The following is a 17,966-nucleotide window of genomic DNA, read 5'->3' as shown; positions in this document are numbered from 1 at the left end:
CCTCATCCTTCAAAATTTGAGTGATAACAAGCCAAGCATGTTCAATTTCTTCTCGTAGTTAATATCCTTCAAACTAGGCTACATCATGGTAAACCTTTTCTGTGCTGTCTCCAAAAGTTCCACATCCTTCTGGTAGTGTGGCGAGCAGAATGAGACACAATATTTCAATTATGACCTAACTAAAATTCGACAACTGCAACAAGACTTGCCAATTTTGATACTCTATGCTCCAAACGATAAAGGCAATCATGCCATATGCCTTCTTAACCACCTTATCCACTTGCATTGTCACTTTCAGGGACAGTGGACCTGTACACCATACACCTCCCTGTAAGTTAATGCTTGTAAGCATTGTGCCATTTACTGTATATTTCCCTCTGCATTACCTTACATTTGTCCACCCCAATCTCCAGTCTCCCTATACCTTGCGGTTTCCTCTGGCAATCCTCCTCATTATCCACAGCTACTCAAATCCAGCCATTTGCCGAGAGAGGATTTGGACCCAGGTCCACAGAACTAGATCACACCACCTGAAACATTAACTCTGGCTTCTCTCCATAGATGCCGCCAGACCTGCTGAGGTTCTACAGCAATCTCTGTGTTTGTTTCTGATTTACAACATCTGCTATTCTTTTGGTTTTTAAATTAAATTCACTTTTCTGTTAACAATAATCTAGGTACTACTCTCAATTCCAGTACCGTACAACTCAACCAGCAGCCTATCCCACTACTTTTACATTTTATGGATATGAAAAGTTTAATAGAAATTGAAGAGAAAAAAAATCACCTGACCACTACATACCAATCAGCAATCTTTCTAGCCAAAATGTTATTTTCAAACTTGTGATATCATTAAGTGTAGCTCCCATGAGACACCACGTATCATAAATCAAGGTCAATGCCCCACTCACGAGTTTATACCTACTCTGGTTGTTGATTCCTCCCTCAGTCACTCTCACTGCAGTTTCTGTCTGCTGATCATGGTAAGGTTGCTACTCGAAGCTAGTCATAGTGACTGTGCCAACTTCTCTCAGAAACTTGGATTGCTTTTCACCAGCCCCTTTGTTGGATGCTCTTTCTCTTGTTCAGCACCAAGCCATATGCAATTCTCTTCTCTGTCATTGGGCTGACATCTTGTCTTTACTCGCTTCTCACAGATGCCAAAGGCATAGGTTCACAGTGCAATATAGAGCCCTGAGTATATCTCACTCTCCAACCAATACTTAGTTCTGAACAAAAAAATACAATGGATCACTTGGGGTACAGCGAAAGCAAATTCCATGCACTTTTGAGGCCAAAGATGTGAATCTAGGATTGCATGCTGTCTTCCTGGTGCCAGCTGTCACTCAGCAGCTGGGGAGCACCTTCAGGAAGGAAGGTGAACAACCAGCAGATGGAGTCCACATTACTGCATACAAAATAAAAAAGAAAGAGGAATGAAATCCTGTAACTGAATTTAAGGGCCTATTTTAATGCTCCTGGATTGGAAATTAGCAGTCAGGACTTTTCTCCAGGTTACTCATGGTAACATGCAGATATGAGTACGGAACTGGGAGGATAGAGCAGATGGATGTGTGTTCAGAGCGGTGATGTAGCTAGGAGGGCTTTAAACTCTTGGGCTATTGGAATATATTGGGCTGAGAGGATGCTGATAGTTCCATTCTGTTTAGGTGCAACCTAATTTACTTATTCCAATGGGAGACCATAAAAAGGATATTCTGTAGTTAGTGTAAACATCTATTAAATTAATACATCGAATCTAGAGCATTTCAAATTTGTTCCACTTCATAAAACAGGCCTTAAAATTTTTTTCTTAAAAAAAAAGTCTTCAGAAACCTTTCAAACCTTGATTTTGCAGTGGGTTGACCATTGCACAACCTGCAAAACAAGTGTGGTTCAAATTCCTTTATTTACTTTTGAGTTAAAAGAAAATTCAACTGACCCAGCAGATATTTGTCAAACCATAGAGGAATTAGTACCCAGTTCTTGATATAAAACAGTTTTCCAAAAGCATGGTGTAAAAAAGTGAAACAAATATGAGCTAAGGCATTATTGCCATTCAGATTTGCTTACTTAAATTCATAATCTAAGTCTCAAAAACTGAAAAACTCAGAAGTTTTAAGTTATTATAGAGCAATAGTTAAATATTTATAATAGTTAAAACATACTAAATAATCCTTGATTTCACAACAGAACAATGGGACTGGAACATTCCAAACAGTACATATTTCATCTAATAAAAAGGATATCAGGCGCAGGTTTTCGTCTTTTGTCAGGAATTGGGACAGGATCATTGGGTCTCCTCCTCAACTTCCTGGTCATAATCGGCTTAACCTCCATAGAATCTGCAATAATAAGTTGATACATAGTGCTCTGTAATGTCAAGGGCTAACTATATTTTGCCTAATCAACTGATCGGAGATATTGTCATACATGTATGAAACAGGGATACTAAATCTCTGAAGAATTTCAGAAGGCAATTCCATGTTGCACACTATGGGTTAATTCTATGATAAAAAGAAATTTTCCAGCTAACATGTGTTTTTAAAAACGCTAAATGCTCTAAAAGGACAATTCAATCTGGTCAAAATCGGAAAGAATTTGCTAACAACTTGAATGCAGAGGATGTTAAACAGTCCGGCAACACACCTCCAGTGAGTTCCATTGTTAGCCTTTCATTCTCAATCATCTTTTTCTTCTCTTCGAGTTCAGCAATCAGATTTTCTTTCAACTCAATCTTTTTATCTTCAAATTCCTTCACTGCTGCCTTTTTCTCCTTAATATAATTCCTTTCCACTTGCTCTGTCTAGAAGAAGACAAATTGTTTTTGACATCACATTGTAATAAATTTAAATAAAAACTGTAGGTCCAGAATCAGTCAAAATTTTTAGAAGCCCTCCTACAGACTGTACATTAATCACGAGAACGTAACAAAATATTTGAGCTATAAATTCTTGAAATTTGATTGAAAGCATAACAAAATAAAATGCATCATAAAATTGGCAAAGTCATACAAAAGAAAGCTGGTTTCGCTGAATTAAGTCCAGATTATTATTCTTGAATAGGCTTATACATTTATCTTGTATCAATGGGGTAGTACATTGTTTTAGCACCAAAGAATAGAACATAACCATGAGAATTGCAATAGTTCATGTTAATTCAACACTGGAAGTTGCAAATAAGCAATTTGAAACAGTAAAAAGAAACTCACTACACAAATATAACAAATATGCCACAATACTTCAATCCTGGGAATTTAAAACTCAATTCAGCAAAGGAATAAAACACAATGGCACAATAAAAAAAGCTAGTGAAACTCAACAGGCCTGGCATGTTCTGTGAAGAGGAAAGAAAGAGTTAACATTTTCAGTTCAATGAGCCAGGACTGGATTTGAAACATTGACTATTTCCCTCTCCACAGATATTGCCAGAAATGCTGAGTTTCTCCAGGGCTTTCTGATTTTATTTCTTGTGCAACTGTTTTTATTCCTTCACTGAATATGTGCCTCTTGCATTCCCTTTCTTAAATTCAAAAACAAAGCAACTTGAAGTGTAAAGAAATGGTTAAGACTTTCAACATTTATGCCAGTCACTTGTTCACTCGCTTGGAGAGCTGGTTGCTGAAACAGATTAAGATCTTTGAGAAACAGATTCCATCATCCAGACCCCACCTCCACTTATTTCCCAAATCTCATGAATCATGCCTTTGTCCAGCATTACTCAAATATTTTTATCTTTAAAGTAACTATTTTTTTGAAGAGTCAGGAAGTAAATCCTGTAAAATAATACAAGGGTTTCAGCAAATATATTAAACTTAAAAGTCTTATGATTACATTTCACCAATATTTGGAGGTTTGAGTTCAAGAGCACTACAGCAGCTAACTTCTTCCCAAAACCAGCATAGTCATGGAAGCAGATCACCCCCATCTCTCATATCTGCTACAGGTCCAAAATACTGTCAATGGGTTTAATTAAAAAGCGAGAGAAATTCTATTTCTTAAAAGCATTCATCTTTACCCTTCTTCTTAGTTTAGTGATATGCTATTTTCCATCACACTGACTAATCCAATTCTGAATCTACCAGACGGGAATTCTGCAGGGGAATTTCCATCTTCCATATTGGATGTGTCCTAAAAATTGTAGAAAATTAGGAACTACGCTTGGCAAAGTTGTAAAGATATTCCCCATCTGTTACATTGCTTTAGCTATAGGACATTCACCCAAAATCTTTTTCCCCCGCTTTCAGTATTTTCAAGTCAATTCTAAAACTGCTGTAGCCTGTTGCCAGATTTCTGCTGTCAGAAGATAAACAAATCAAAATTAATATACGTTCCTTTCCTCATAACATTATCCAAAACAGCCGAGGTCAGGAACCGAGCAGTCTTAGCAAAAATAAAACCTGCATTCCATCTTCAATTTGTACTACACTTGGACGTTTCCAAACACAGCATATGGCACCAATGGAAAGGGTAATCTTAATATTTTTATATTTTTAAGAAGTGTTTTAAGCAAATTCAGCAGGGAAAATAAAAACGGAACAACACTCACCTCCAGTTGCAGAAATAGCTCTGGAGGGAAAAGAAAGGAAAAGATTGTCATAGGCACTATATTTAGTTGTCAGTATTTATCTCTAGGAGCACATATGAAATTCTGATGTTTGCTAACTTCAGAAGAAACTTCCAAAGTAAACGAGTATAATTTACTGTCAAAATAACAGGGTAATTACGTTCACCCAAATGTTTCAGGAATTTCAGGGGAGAAGCAGATGCACTGCTGTTCCTCTATTAGTGTCATGCAAAAGGAATCTCAATATTTGCCCCAGGCCCAAAATGCCTGAATGGCTTATAGTTGCTGTGTTTGTGCAGTAGGCAGAAACTAAATCAGCCACACAAAGTAAAATCGTGTCCATTTTGGCGCCAAGTGGTAATACTTCCTGTCAACATCTCTGGCATGGAAAATTAATGATTACATGAATGGAGTCTCACCCTTGTTGTTTAATTATCGTTGGGAGATTTAAAAAGACACACAATGTTACTTTTCCTTTCTGCCTCTTTTTAGTAAACCCTCTTTTTATATTTAGACACGGAATTCACCCACATCATTTGTACTACTTTCTCAGCCTCTATTCAGTTCATAATCCTTCAACTTAATTGTTTAAGGGGATACACAGAGGTTTACCCTATTCATTTCGGTTCCCTCAGTTTGCCTCTATCAACTTAAACTTTTAGCAACTTCCCAAAGATTTAAAATGTAAACAAGCAAGGGCATGAACAACCTACAAGCGCTGTTCAGTGTCTTGCCTCAGCAAATTATTGCCTATTACGTTTTCTCATTTGATGAGATTTGATTAAAATAATGTTAACATGCACAACAGGCCTGGCCTCCGAGCTATCACCTTTTCTTTCAGGAATATAGAAACTGAGATTGCTGACCTTTTACAGATGGCCTCTGGCAATATAAAACAAATTTAAACTTCAGGTCAGACGAAAATATTTGTCACATTCAACCCTGCACCCACGACCACTTGATTAAAAGCTGTTGTTACTGCCACAGCAATAACGAGGAACTGCAGAACAGCAGATTGTTGAAATACACACAAAAAAAACATAACCTTAAAGTAAGAACAAGTGAACTAACCTGCATTTCTTATTCTTTCTTTGTACTGCTGATCCAGTTTCTTCATCCTTTTCTGATATTCTTGCAATGTACCTATATTACCACATGATAGAAATAGCTACAATCAAGAATTAATTAATGTTTTAATATACAGAACATCTTTGCAATTCATCACCTGGAAAAAGATTCAGTCATCTGCTAATCTGATCATCGCCCAATTTTTCCAATATAGTTTTTAAAAAAAACTCAATATGAATCCAAGGAGGGAACATTGTATTAGAATAATGCCGTTCATAAAATGAACAATTCATTCTGGCAGAAAGCTAAATAGACCATATCCATGTAATATCCTGTGGACAGCAAACCTTTGCACCTTGGGTTGATTTAAATCATTTGCTGAACGAAAGGGTAAAGTTTTCAAGATGTAAACATACAGTTTTTAGTGTAAATTACGAACTTAAATTTTGAAAATTAGTTGTTGCATGGACAGGATAAGAGGAGGTGAGTCAACTAATCACGTAATGCACTTTCTGGTTTTCATCTTCACCTGGAATCCTGTTTAATTCTGGAACTCTGACAAGCAGGGTATGATTCTGTTCAATTTCTTCTTTGTGGGATTCCTAGTTCCTTACCATCAAATGGTCTTTTCTACCAAGCGAAGAGTGTCTTAATTTTGGGATGCACTTCCTTAGCAGCTAACTCAGATAGAGATGGTGGCTCTGGGGGTTACGTGCCTGGCTGATCCCAGTCAAATTAAGTGGGGAAAGGGCATGTTGTGGTAATTATTGTCCTGAAGGCTCCAGTCCAGAACCTATCCCTCCACGTGCCATGTAGTGAGGTTTCAACCTTAACCACGTGACACCTGATTGTGTGAATTTTAGAAATGTAAGTAGATTCATTCTCTAACAGTGTTGCAAGAAGCTTCAAGAACCATTAGAGACAAGGAGGGGAAACCGAAGTTAACAGTATTCATTTACTCTTTTCTTACTTCCAGACCCCATTCTAAAATTTTCCTTCCCCATCATCACCACTCCAATTTAAACCCCTACACACCATTTCCACAATCCACTGACATTTTAAGAGTTCTTGACTTCCAACCTCTTCTCTCCTCACCAACTACTTCCTGCTTTGCGTGGTGGAATTCTTTTTGCCATAGAGTCCTTAAACTTTACAACTGAAGAAAGGATAGGCTTTCACAATATAGGCTTGGTAAAGAGATCCCAATTTCCCCTGAGGCTGCCTCTCATTACCCTGCATGTCCTACGTTTTAAAGTGTCACCAGACTTGGTGCATTGAAAGTTGATCCGGTTATAATTACATGCCTTTGGTTTTAATTTGTACACCTTGTATTAAAATGCAACTTATTAGGGATATTAGGTAGGTTTTGATTTTAAAAGGTATTCATTTGGACATTAGGAGCCACCAAACTATGTAAATTTTGGACCAATTTCGAATGAAATATTCCACTATGGAAATGCAATCAGTTATACAGCCTCTGTTCAACAACATAGTTATGTAGCATAAACTGAACGGTTATGTTCTGATTTTTTTATGTTCATCAGATAAAACATTTCAAACATCATACGTTGCAAATCATTTCTCACAAACAAGACTAAGTTCAGACTTGTATAATGCCTTACATTTTTCAGACTACTTCAAAGCATTTCACATGCACTGAATGAATTTTTGAGTTCAGTCGCTGTTGTGCACGTTGTATACAGCAAGTTCACAAAGTCAGTGGAATTTATGCAGTGTTTTTAATCCAAGTTTGTTTTGGAGTTTCTCTTTGGCTTTTTGTTTATCCCAAGAGGAGACTTCTACTGCTGCTGGTGGAGCATATCAGCAATTATGATGCTTAGTTATTTGTGATGAGATGGTATTTTTCTGGCCATCATTTTCAGATTCTTGTGTGCAATGCTCTAAGTTTCTTTCATTGAGCACATAGTTTACAACCTTTTCTTTCTATGGCTGTATGCACATGTTTTTAGGCGTGGAATCCACTCACGCTACAGATGACACTACTCAATAAGAAGTGGGGGGGTGGTGGGCGGAGAAAAGGGCTTTTAGCTAGTTCAAAGAGAACAAAATCAATGGAAGCCCTACTGGAGTATAGAAAGTGCAGGGGTTGGGGGCGGGGGGGCTTCAGAAAACAATTAGGAGAGCAAACAGGGGCATGAAAATTAAGCTGGTGGGTAAAATTAGGGTGAATCCCAAGATATTCTCCAAGTATTTTAAGAGGAGGAGGATAACCAGATAATAAATAAGGCCAATCTGTGCATGGAGCCAGAGGACACTGGTAGGGTGTTAAATGAGGATATTACTTCCTCCTCCTAGGAAGAGACACATGTAGGCTCAGAACTAAGGTAAGTAGATTAAGAGGATCTTGAGGAAATTGACATAGGAAGTGAGGCAACATTGGAGGTTTTGGCAGTCTTAAAAGAGGACAAATCCTCAGACCCAGATGAATTGTATCCCAGGCTGCTATGGAAGGTGAGGGGCTTTGAACCAAGCTTTTCATTCATCTTAGGTCTCTGGGAGGTGCCAGAGGTCTGGTGAACTGCTGGTGTGATTCTACTTCTCAAGCAATGTAGTAGGGGTAAACCAGAGAATTACAGATCAATAAGTCTCACGTCAGTGGTAGGAAAACATTGAGAAAATTCTGGAGATGGAAATTAACTTTTACTTGGAGAGGCAATGTTTGTTCAAGGATAATCACCTTGGCTTTGTCAAAGGGAGGTCAAGCCTCAGAAATATGACTGATTTTTTCTTCAAAGGTGGTAATCACGCGTAAAGGTGAGGGTAGTACAGTTGATGAGGCATGGCATAGATTATAACACCAGAGAGATGATGTTGGACCTGCGCAGGAATACGGTCACACGCGGAGTACTGTGTGTAAATCTCATCACCACACTACTGAAAGGACGTGATCGCATTGGAAGGGGCGTAGAGGAAATTCACCAGGATGTTGCCTGGGTTGGAACATTTTAGTAATGAAGAGAGGCTGGATTGGCGCAGTCTGTTTTCTCTAGAGCAGAGAAGCCTGTGAGGGGACCTGATTGTGGTGTATAAGATTGAGAGGTTTTAATTGAATGAAAAGGAAGTAGCTGTTCCCCTTGACTGGAGGGTGAATAACATGGGGACATAATGTAGAGACTAAGGGCAGGAAGTCTTGCGGGGATTTGAGGAATAAAATGCATTTACACATAGGTGGTGGGAATCTGGAAATCACAGCCTGGGAGGGCAGTACCAACAAGCAACCTTACAACCTTTAAAAAGTACTTGGGCAAACTTGAAACGTCATAACATTCAAGGCTATGGGCCAAGTGCTAGAAAGTAAAATTAGTGCAGATAAGTTGATGCAGACTCAACACCTCTTCTGCGCTCTATAACTCATGAAAGTAATGGAACAGTTTGGAATGGAGAATAGATTAGAGAGAGAAAGAACAGCGTTTGGTTCCTCCCCAGCTCAAGAAGTCTGCACTCCCTGCAGTTAAAGCTAACTTTAAACCTGAGGAAAAGCAGTACCTCTTTCCTGCCGTTGTAAGCTGTGACTTCTAACTGATAAGTCAGAGAGCAATCATTAATGAACCAGTCACCTTTAGTCTCTCTCCAACCAGTGGGAGCTCCTGCAAAAAAAATACTAGTTGCAAAGCCACTCACTGGTCAGAGAGACACAGAATCAGGAGAGTCACCTGAGCAACTGAAACTTGATGAGAAAGATTACTAAACTATCTTTCCAGCATTTCCTGTCTGCCAATCACCTAATTTACCCTTTCTGTGCACATGTATATTTGTGTTTTTAGAAGAGGAGTAGAGCTTTAATTAAGAGTAGTATATTCCAATGGTTTGTAATTGTTTACTTATAGCTACAGTCTCATTAGTTGTAAGAAATAGTGATTCTTGCTCAGTAAAGAAATCTAGTCTATGCTTCCGATCAACCTAGACTTGATGGCCAGATAAATTGGAGAACTTTGCATGCTTGATAAAATCTAACTTTTGTGCCAACTCCAGGAAGAGTAGGGTCCAATTTTCAACATCCCAGTGAATCATAGCATAGCAGTCAATTTTTGTAATTGAGAGGACACAGAGTCAGAGCTTCATCTCAAAATTAAAAAGTCACCAATGGGCCAGCCATTTGTTCAGCACAAAGCCTAATTCAGTGGCCAGCAATGGTGGAATTTGTAGCAAGGCCCAAAGACAATGGTTTTGAATATTCCGATATTTTGGTATAGGATATTTCAGTTTGTCCAAGAATGGTACTGGATCAGCAGTTTACAGCACAGAAACATTTGGAGGAGTTGAGAGGAGTGATAAACAGAACAGCTGAGATTCAGTTGGAGGCAAAGATGATGTAAATGAGAAAAAGAAAGAAGGAGAACATAAGATGGAATTGTAAAAATTGATTTCGCAGTAGTAAGAAAAAAGTACAATTGACTTTATCATCTATTTCTGATGGAATTACTCCTGTTTGTTACCAAAGGCTATGTAGAAATACAGGGGAACAAGGAAGAACAATTGGACATTTGTGATGTTAGTCGAGGTTGTTGCAGCAGAGTAGCAAAGGTTTAAACAAAAAGCTCACTGAAGATAGTCAAACTGAGTTGTAGAGGAAGTTGTGGAGGGATTGTCTTCTGAGGAAAGCTTGAGTAGGTTGGGCCTGTACTCACTGGAGTTAGAAAAATGACAGGCAATTTTATTGAAACATGCAACATTATTAGGGAAACTGACAGGGAAGAGGTGGAGAGGTTGTTTCCCTTGGTGGTCAAGTCTACCATCATTGGAATAAGACCAGAGGGAGAAGGAGAGTATTTTTGTTGGGCACAGCAGTTTGTTACCGTCAGAAAAACACAGAGTCTAGAACAGCAGAGTAGCAGATTAAAACAGTAACTTTCAACACTGAATTGGATAAACAAATGAAAAGGAAAGCAATTGACAAAAATGTAAGGAAGTGAGACTGATTGGACAGCTCTTTCAAAGAGCTATCACAGACAGAATGGGCATTTAACTCTTATCATTACTGCACCAAATGTGCCTCAAGTCTCTGAAGTTAAATTGAAAACACAACTCACTAGCAGAGCAAGTTACCACTGAGCCAATTTGGACACCCAAGGGGAATTATGAAAAAAGACGACCACTACCAAGGCCTTCAAGCATAAAAGTTTTTTCAAAGTTCTTGATTATGAAATGGTTTATTTTTCACTATTCACCTCTACACAACATGTTCACTTCTTTGTCCAAAGTATAACAAAGAAAAGTTCTCACCTTCCTGTAACTGCTGTAGCTGCCTCTTTAGAGATGTTAATTTCTCCTGGTACATTCTATGAACAAGAAAAAAGATGGAATATAAATATGGTGAAAGTTCCAATATTCACACATGTGGAGCCAAACTGAAAGGGTACAAAAGTACACTGCAATAGAATTTTTCTAATTTAACATCTAATGTAACCATCTTCTAACTTCACGACTAGTTATCCACTAAGCAGTTTCAATTACAAATCCAAACAGTTACATTTAAAACAAAGATACTTCAAGAATATTTATTTTCCCAATTTTTTTCTTGAGGTGTGAGCAATGTCAGCTTTTAATAGTTGTAATTTTAGAAGAATACCAACAAGTGTATGGCTCGGTCACTTTGGAAGGCAATTCGATCCACGATACTGGTGCAGAACTGCAATCACTAGTTACAGTTGGGTTTTTTGGCCCCCTCCCGATAATCCAACAGATTCAGAGTCACCCTTATTTCCAGAATTTTAAGGTAGAACTAAAATTCTTAATTTGAAATTGCAGTCTTTGGATTGTTCCAGGCCGCGAGTTTACTTGTCCAGTACACTAACCATAATACTACTGGAGCCTTATAAAAAGCATAAGTTGCAGTGTTACTGGCCAAATATAAATGTTTGGACTAATTATCTGGAGATGTAAGTTCAAATATCACAAGTGCAGCTGGGAGAACTTAAATTCAATAAAATTAAATAGATCTGGAATTTAAGAAAATCTGTTCCAGCAGTGGTGACCACAAAATTACTGGTTTCAAATCTGATTGGTCTAATAACTTATGGAAGGAAATATGCTGTCTTATCAGGTCTGACTCCAGATGTTCAGCAATGTCTTTAGTTTGACTTTTAACAGTCTTCTGAAATGGCTGAGCAAATCACTCTGATGTACCAAAAACCACTTCAGACGGGTCACACAAGAATAAAACCAAAAGGGATCACTCACATTGACCTGTAAGCGTCAGAAACAACAGAAGAACACCAAAACCTCCACCACAGAGGACTGCAGAAGCAGAGGTTGAGAATGTTCAAAACAAAAAATCTGATGCTAATAACAGATATGGGGAGAGCACGAAGAAGTGATATTGAGGTAGTTAGCCGAACTGAATGGCGGAATGGTCTTGGTATAATGAATGGCATACTCCTGTGTTCCACATCCTGCAAAATCTTCTTTGCCTGCATCTAGTGACTTGTGCCACCATTGCACCCTGGCAGATGATGGAACTGGAACTTTTGTTTTAAAAAGCTGGATTTAAGACTCTCACAGTGATCATGAAACCACTGTTGACTGTCAGGAAAAACACCCATCTGTTCACCAACGTCCTTTAGGGAAGGAGTGCCTGATCGGCCTGGATATGACTCCAGAACCACAGCAGTGGTTAACTCTTAACGAGTAAGGACAGGCACCAAACGCTGGCCCAGCCACTGCCACCAATATCCCATGAATGAATAAAAAGAAACCTGGCATGAAGTCAATGGAAATCAAGAGGAAAACTCTCCACTGGTCACAGTCATACCTAGCACAAAAGAAAATGGTTTAGTTTATTGATGACCAATTACTTCAATTCAAGAATATCACTGAAGTACCACGGGACAGTGTTGCTGGCCCAAACATTTTGAGCTGCTTTAAAGACCTTCCCTCTATTGCAAAGTCTGAAGTGGGAATGTTTATCATGATTGCAGGCTCATTACTACAAGTAACTTGCGGATATTGAAACAGTTTGGGACCACATGTACAAGGAGCTGGACAAGTGGTAAGGTACATTTACACACTAACATCTGCATTTACACAAATGCAAGGCAAAGATTAACTCCAAGAGAAAATCAAACCATCTCTTCTCACATTCAACAACATTCCCATTAGCAAATGGGAAACCACCAAAATCTTGAGTTGTCATTGCCAAGAAACCTAGCTGAATCAGCCAAATAAATGTTGGGACTAGAACTGCAGATCAGACATAGAACTCTGTGGCAAATACTCGCTTCCAATCTCCCTGAAGCCTGATAATAATTTAGAAGGCACTAATCAGGAACATCATGGAAGGTGCTCCATGCTCCTGTAAGGGTACAACCATAACAGCACTCAAGCAGCTTTACATCATTCAGGACAAAGTCGCCTACTTAGTGCACCACTGATCATTGACAGCAGTGAGTACCATATGAACTGCAGCAACTCCTTCTGCTAAGCCTCCTTTGACAGAACCTTCCAAAACTGCAATTTCTATCACCTAAACAAGCAAAAGCAACAGTTACGTGGGACCACCTGCAAATTACTATCTCAGTCACACATCGTCCTGACTTGGAACTATATCACCATTTCTTCACTCACCGATGCAAACTCCTGGCACTCCCTTTCCAACAGTACTGTGGGTGTACATACACCACAGCAGAGTCATTTCACAAGCTAGATGGCAACAGTTCAAAGAGGCAGTTCACTATCACCTTCTAAAGGACAATAAAAGGTATTGCAATAGATATTGACCTCTCTAATTGTGGTCACATTTCATTAACAAATAAGCAAAAGAAAAAAACAGACCAGCAGCTTTGCTAGAATTGAATGCCAAGACCAGACAGATTCAGAAATAATTGGAAACAACAGTTGAAGTCAACAGGGTTGGAGAACACATGTCCAATTAGACAACCATTTGTACAAAATTGTTAGAAGGAGCAATTTATTTAGCTGACTACCTATTCATTGGTATGTGGGAACTGAACAGTATTTAGAGAATGAGGAAACTCAGATGCACAATATGCAATATTATCTACATTATTTCTTATCTGTAAATATTAAATCAAGCTCATTTGTTTTTCTGTACTGAAAAAGGACACTAGTGAAAGGTTGTTAGAACTAGCTATCAAACAAAGTGTATAAAGGAGTCTATTTGGTTCATCTCATCTACTTTAGCAAATAAGGAGCCAAACATACTAATACCAATTTCCAACTCTTGGTCATTAATCCCATGGATATGCACATGAAGTGGCAAAACCAAGTATTTTTTAAAAATGTTACAAGGGTCACTGCCTCTGCCACTCTTTCAGCCAGTGAGTTTCAGATGTGCACCATCCTCTGGGTGCAAGACTTTCTCCTTGTCATAAAATCTATGCTCCTTTGTTACGGACCCCCTCAGCTTGGCCAAAGGAAATAAAGACTTTCTTTCCACGCTGTAAAGTCCCCCAACAATTTTAATTGGCCTCAATTAAGCTTCATCTGTTTCAAAGAAAAAATCCCAGCCTGTCCAATCCTTCTACATAATTAAAATTTTCCAGTGCAGGCAATTTCCTCATATGACTTCACTGGACAACTTCTCTTCATTCAGCCACATCCTATAGTAATCCAAATGCAGTTTTCCAACTGTAAAGAAGGATTAATCTTGATAACACCCTATCAGGAGGTGTGGGCACAATAGGCTGGATAGCCTTTCCCTGTGCCATAAATTTCCACGATTCTATGACAACCCTTCAGCACAGTGTTCTTCTTAATATAGATTAGTACTTTTCAAAAGTACATACATTGCTTCAAACCATTGACAAAAATTAATTAATATCTAGTGATCAGTGTCATGAATGCTACATCCCATAATGCAGATATAGTCAGCCTCCTTTTCCAAATAGTACTCAGTCCCCACATTCTAATGAATAGACAGCCATCCACAAAAGAAATGAGGAGATTTAAGAATTCTGTACAGTAATCGTCTAATTGGTCGTATGAACTCTAACTCCTTGGTCAATACTTCACTGATTCAAATGAGAAAGCAATAAATTGGCTAAGGTATAAATATAAAGGGGTGAGAATCAGTGATTAAAATTTTAAAAAAGTGAGAAATATTGCTCAAAATATCCAAAAACAAACCACTGGTTTGCTGGAGACACAAATCAAAATGGTTTTACTGGGACCATTTCCTTAAAATATTGAATATTTTATTAGTTATTTATTCAGTTGATTTTGCTGGTTCTCTGACAGCCATCGATGACGACACTACAGTACAGGTTGCTTTTTACAATCTAAATATTAAAAAAAGTTAATTTGCATCAATTTTTTGACACAGTAAATGCTGGCTTAGCATTTATTGCCCATCAGGCAGTTAAGAATAACCACATTCCTGTGGGTCTGAGGTCACATGTAGGCCAGCCAGGTAAGGATGGCAGTTTCCTTCCTTAAAAGGATATTTGTGAACCAGATGGGTTCTCCAACAATTTAGTCATTATTAGACTCTTAATTTCAGGTTTTCACTGAACTCAAACTCCACCATCCGGCATGGCAGGATTTAAATCCGTGCCCCCAGAACACCTGGTACTCTGGATTAACAGTGCAGCGATAATACCACTAGGCCATCACCTCCCCTTGGAAAAAAAAATACTTAACATGCTGGTTCTCGTCAGTGACAAAAGAAAGAAACTCTCAATCTTTTCAAGTTACTAGAAGTAACTCCCAAAAAAAAATTACTTGCGACAGAAGTTTTTATGTTGTGATCTGTACTGCACAATCCAGAAAGTATTAATTTTAACTATACCGCTGCAGCAAAGCCAATTCAAATCTTGACTTTAAAGCCCTGATATCCTCAATTGTTAGATCAACACAGTAATGATTCATTAAGGCATGCAAATAACACAAATTAAAATTACTTGCTACAGTTGAGGGTACAGTGGCCAAGTGGGAAAGTGTTGGTCTTGTAAACTGAAGATCATGGGTTTAATCCCCACTTGTGCCAAGCAGCACACAGGTTGTTAACTTTGGAGCCAAAGTGTCCGTCATTGACCTAGGGCAGCATGGTGGCTCAGGCGGTTAACAATGCTACCTCACAGGACCAGGGACCCGGGTTTGATTCCGCCCCGGATGACTGCGTGGAGTTTGCACACATTCTCCCCGTATCTGTGTGGGTTTCCTCCATGTGCTCCGGTTTCCTCCCACAGTCCAAAGATGTGCAGGTTAGGTGGATTGGACATGCTAAACTGTCTGCAGGGTTCAGGGATGTGTAGGTTAGGTGGGCTATAGAGGGATGGGTCTGGGTGAGATGCTCCAAGGGTTGGTGTGGACTTTTTGGGCCAAAGGGCCTGGTTCCACACTGTAGGGATCCTGTGATCTAAGAGTAGAGATATTTAATACACAAATTCTAATGTGGTGGCCTGTACTTCAGAAGGCAGCTGCATCACAAGAATACTCACTGTTCTTTCACTTCTAGGTAGTCTTCATCATCTTGCTTATTAGCAATATCTGTCTCACTTGCATCCTCTGTGTCTGTCAAATATTAAGGAAACAGAATGCCATTAAATTACTTTCGAGAAAAATAGAAGTATCTCGCTCAATACCAATGCTTGGAATCATATCACAAAACGATTACAAAACAGGAGGGAATTTGACCGTTGTCTCTCTGAGGGAGTTACTCAACTCACGACACACACCATCTTCACCCTGTAATGGTGTAGATCATTATCTGAAAAAGAAGGAAGGATCTAACTCATTTTTGATTACCCATTAAGCCTGCAGCACCACACTCTCAGACAACGTATTCCAAATCATTACCACCGCATGTAAAAAAGTTTTCCTCATGCCGTCAATTCTTCTTTGCCAATTTCAGTTAATATTTGCCTGCTTGTTCTTTCACCTTCCACCAGCAGAAACACCTGATGCTTGTCTAAAGTCATCCACCAAAGTCCTCACCCTCATGGTTTTGAGTGCCTGTATCCAACCCACCATACATATGCTAACCTTCCTGGCAGAAGCTTTCAAGAATGTAACTCAGTGCAGTACAGAATGGCAAAGAATTTCCACACCATGCCATGCTCAACATTGGCAACCTCCTCTGACTGGGCAATGCTACTGATACAGAAACCAGCGTTTGACATGACATTTCAGCCTATAACCCCCTCATTACTGGGACTGGCCAGTTGGGAGTAGCAGGCCAAAGAGGGACATGGATACACCATCACCAGTTCTCAGGCCTGTTGCAAATAAATTACAGCACATCAAATGCCTTGAGTATCGGTAAGAAAGAAAGCTTCACAAGAAGCTGCAAGTCCTTCTCCTTCTTAAAGGAAAAGTAAACCCTGAGCAGTTGAAACGTGGTTACTTTTCAAAGACTCAAATCTATTTTAATTTCATTCTGAACAACAATTTAAAAGTGTGTCAGCAGATCAACAGAAAACCTGAAAGGAGCACAAACCATCGTTACATTCTATCCATTGTTTTCAGACCCTTGTTCCACCAGAGTGCTTTTTGATCCCTTTTGTCTTTTTCAAATCAAAAAGAACAACAATCTCTGCAGAGACTGTTGACTTCTTGGGCTAAGGGAGTTTGTCTGTGTTTGGGATTAATTCTAATTCTGGATGATAATCTACATGTTAACTAGTATTTGCCACATAGTTTTAAAACTAAGTTTTGTTTCTATTAAACTGACCAATTTTGTTTAATTAAAAGAAGCCTGGATAAAGTTTCTCATACTGCTTCCCAGGATGAAAAAGAGAGAATCCACTGGACATGTTCACAATTATGTTAACACATTCAAACTAACGATGCAACCAGTCAGAGAGGACTAGACGACCAATGCATTCCTCCCATAGTTGTAGCAGGTTTTCATAGATGTGACAGACAACATCTTTCGCAGATATTGGAAATGTTCGCATCTATCTAAAATCTGGACGGTTCTGTTGTCAATTTTGTGAAATCTATTTAAACTGATACTTGTAAGTTACAAATTGTCGATAACGCATCAAGTTCTTTTATAAATTAGATCACAGGGCAGGCTGATCAGCACAAGGTGATTTTATGGAAAAATTAGCATTTATAGCAGGGAACTAAATGCCTGCACTGTTCTACCTCAAGGATAAGGTGAGAAGTCACATGACACCAGGCTATAGTCTAACAGGTTTACTTGAAATCACAAGCTTTCATAAGCATAGCCCCTTCAGAGGAAGTGAAGTTAACACAAGCACAGAATTTATCAGCGGAGAGATCAAAAGATCGTATAAATGCTGTGAGTGGAGTGTCAGCAGGCTGAATAACAAGTCTCTGCGGGTGATTTGAAGTGTCAGACAGTGAGTAAAAATTGTCAACAGCTGAACAGCAAAAGAAAGGGTGAT

General features: G+C 38.8%; 1 protein-coding gene across 3 annotated transcripts in view; it reads right to left on the bottom strand.

Moving 5' to 3' along the window:
* The window catches only part of suds3 (SDS3 homolog, SIN3A corepressor complex component), a 56,599-nt gene that overhangs the window by 22,107 nt on the left and 16,526 nt on the right, over window positions 1-17,966 (bottom strand). For all 3 annotated transcript variants that reach the window (XM_059655095.1, XM_059655097.1, XM_059655096.1), the window contains exons 2-7: window positions 16,053-16,125; window positions 10,879-10,934; window positions 5,638-5,709; window positions 4,549-4,568; window positions 2,650-2,806; window positions 2,250-2,345 (exon numbers count right to left, since the gene is read on the bottom strand). In XM_059655095.1, the coding sequence (XP_059511078.1) occupies window positions 2,250-2,345; window positions 2,650-2,806; window positions 4,549-4,568; window positions 5,638-5,709; window positions 10,879-10,934; window positions 16,053-16,125 (474 nt within the window). The remainder of the gene's footprint in view (window positions 1-2,249; window positions 2,346-2,649; window positions 2,807-4,548; window positions 4,569-5,637; window positions 5,710-10,878; window positions 10,935-16,052; window positions 16,126-17,966) is intronic.

Source organism: Stegostoma tigrinum, chromosome 26, assembly GCF_030684315.1.
Source record: "Stegostoma tigrinum isolate sSteTig4 chromosome 26, sSteTig4.hap1, whole genome shotgun sequence".
NCBI classification, from domain to species: domain Eukaryota; kingdom Metazoa; phylum Chordata; class Chondrichthyes; order Orectolobiformes; family Stegostomatidae; genus Stegostoma; species Stegostoma tigrinum.
This window is presented reverse-complemented; position numbering and strand designations above follow the sequence as displayed.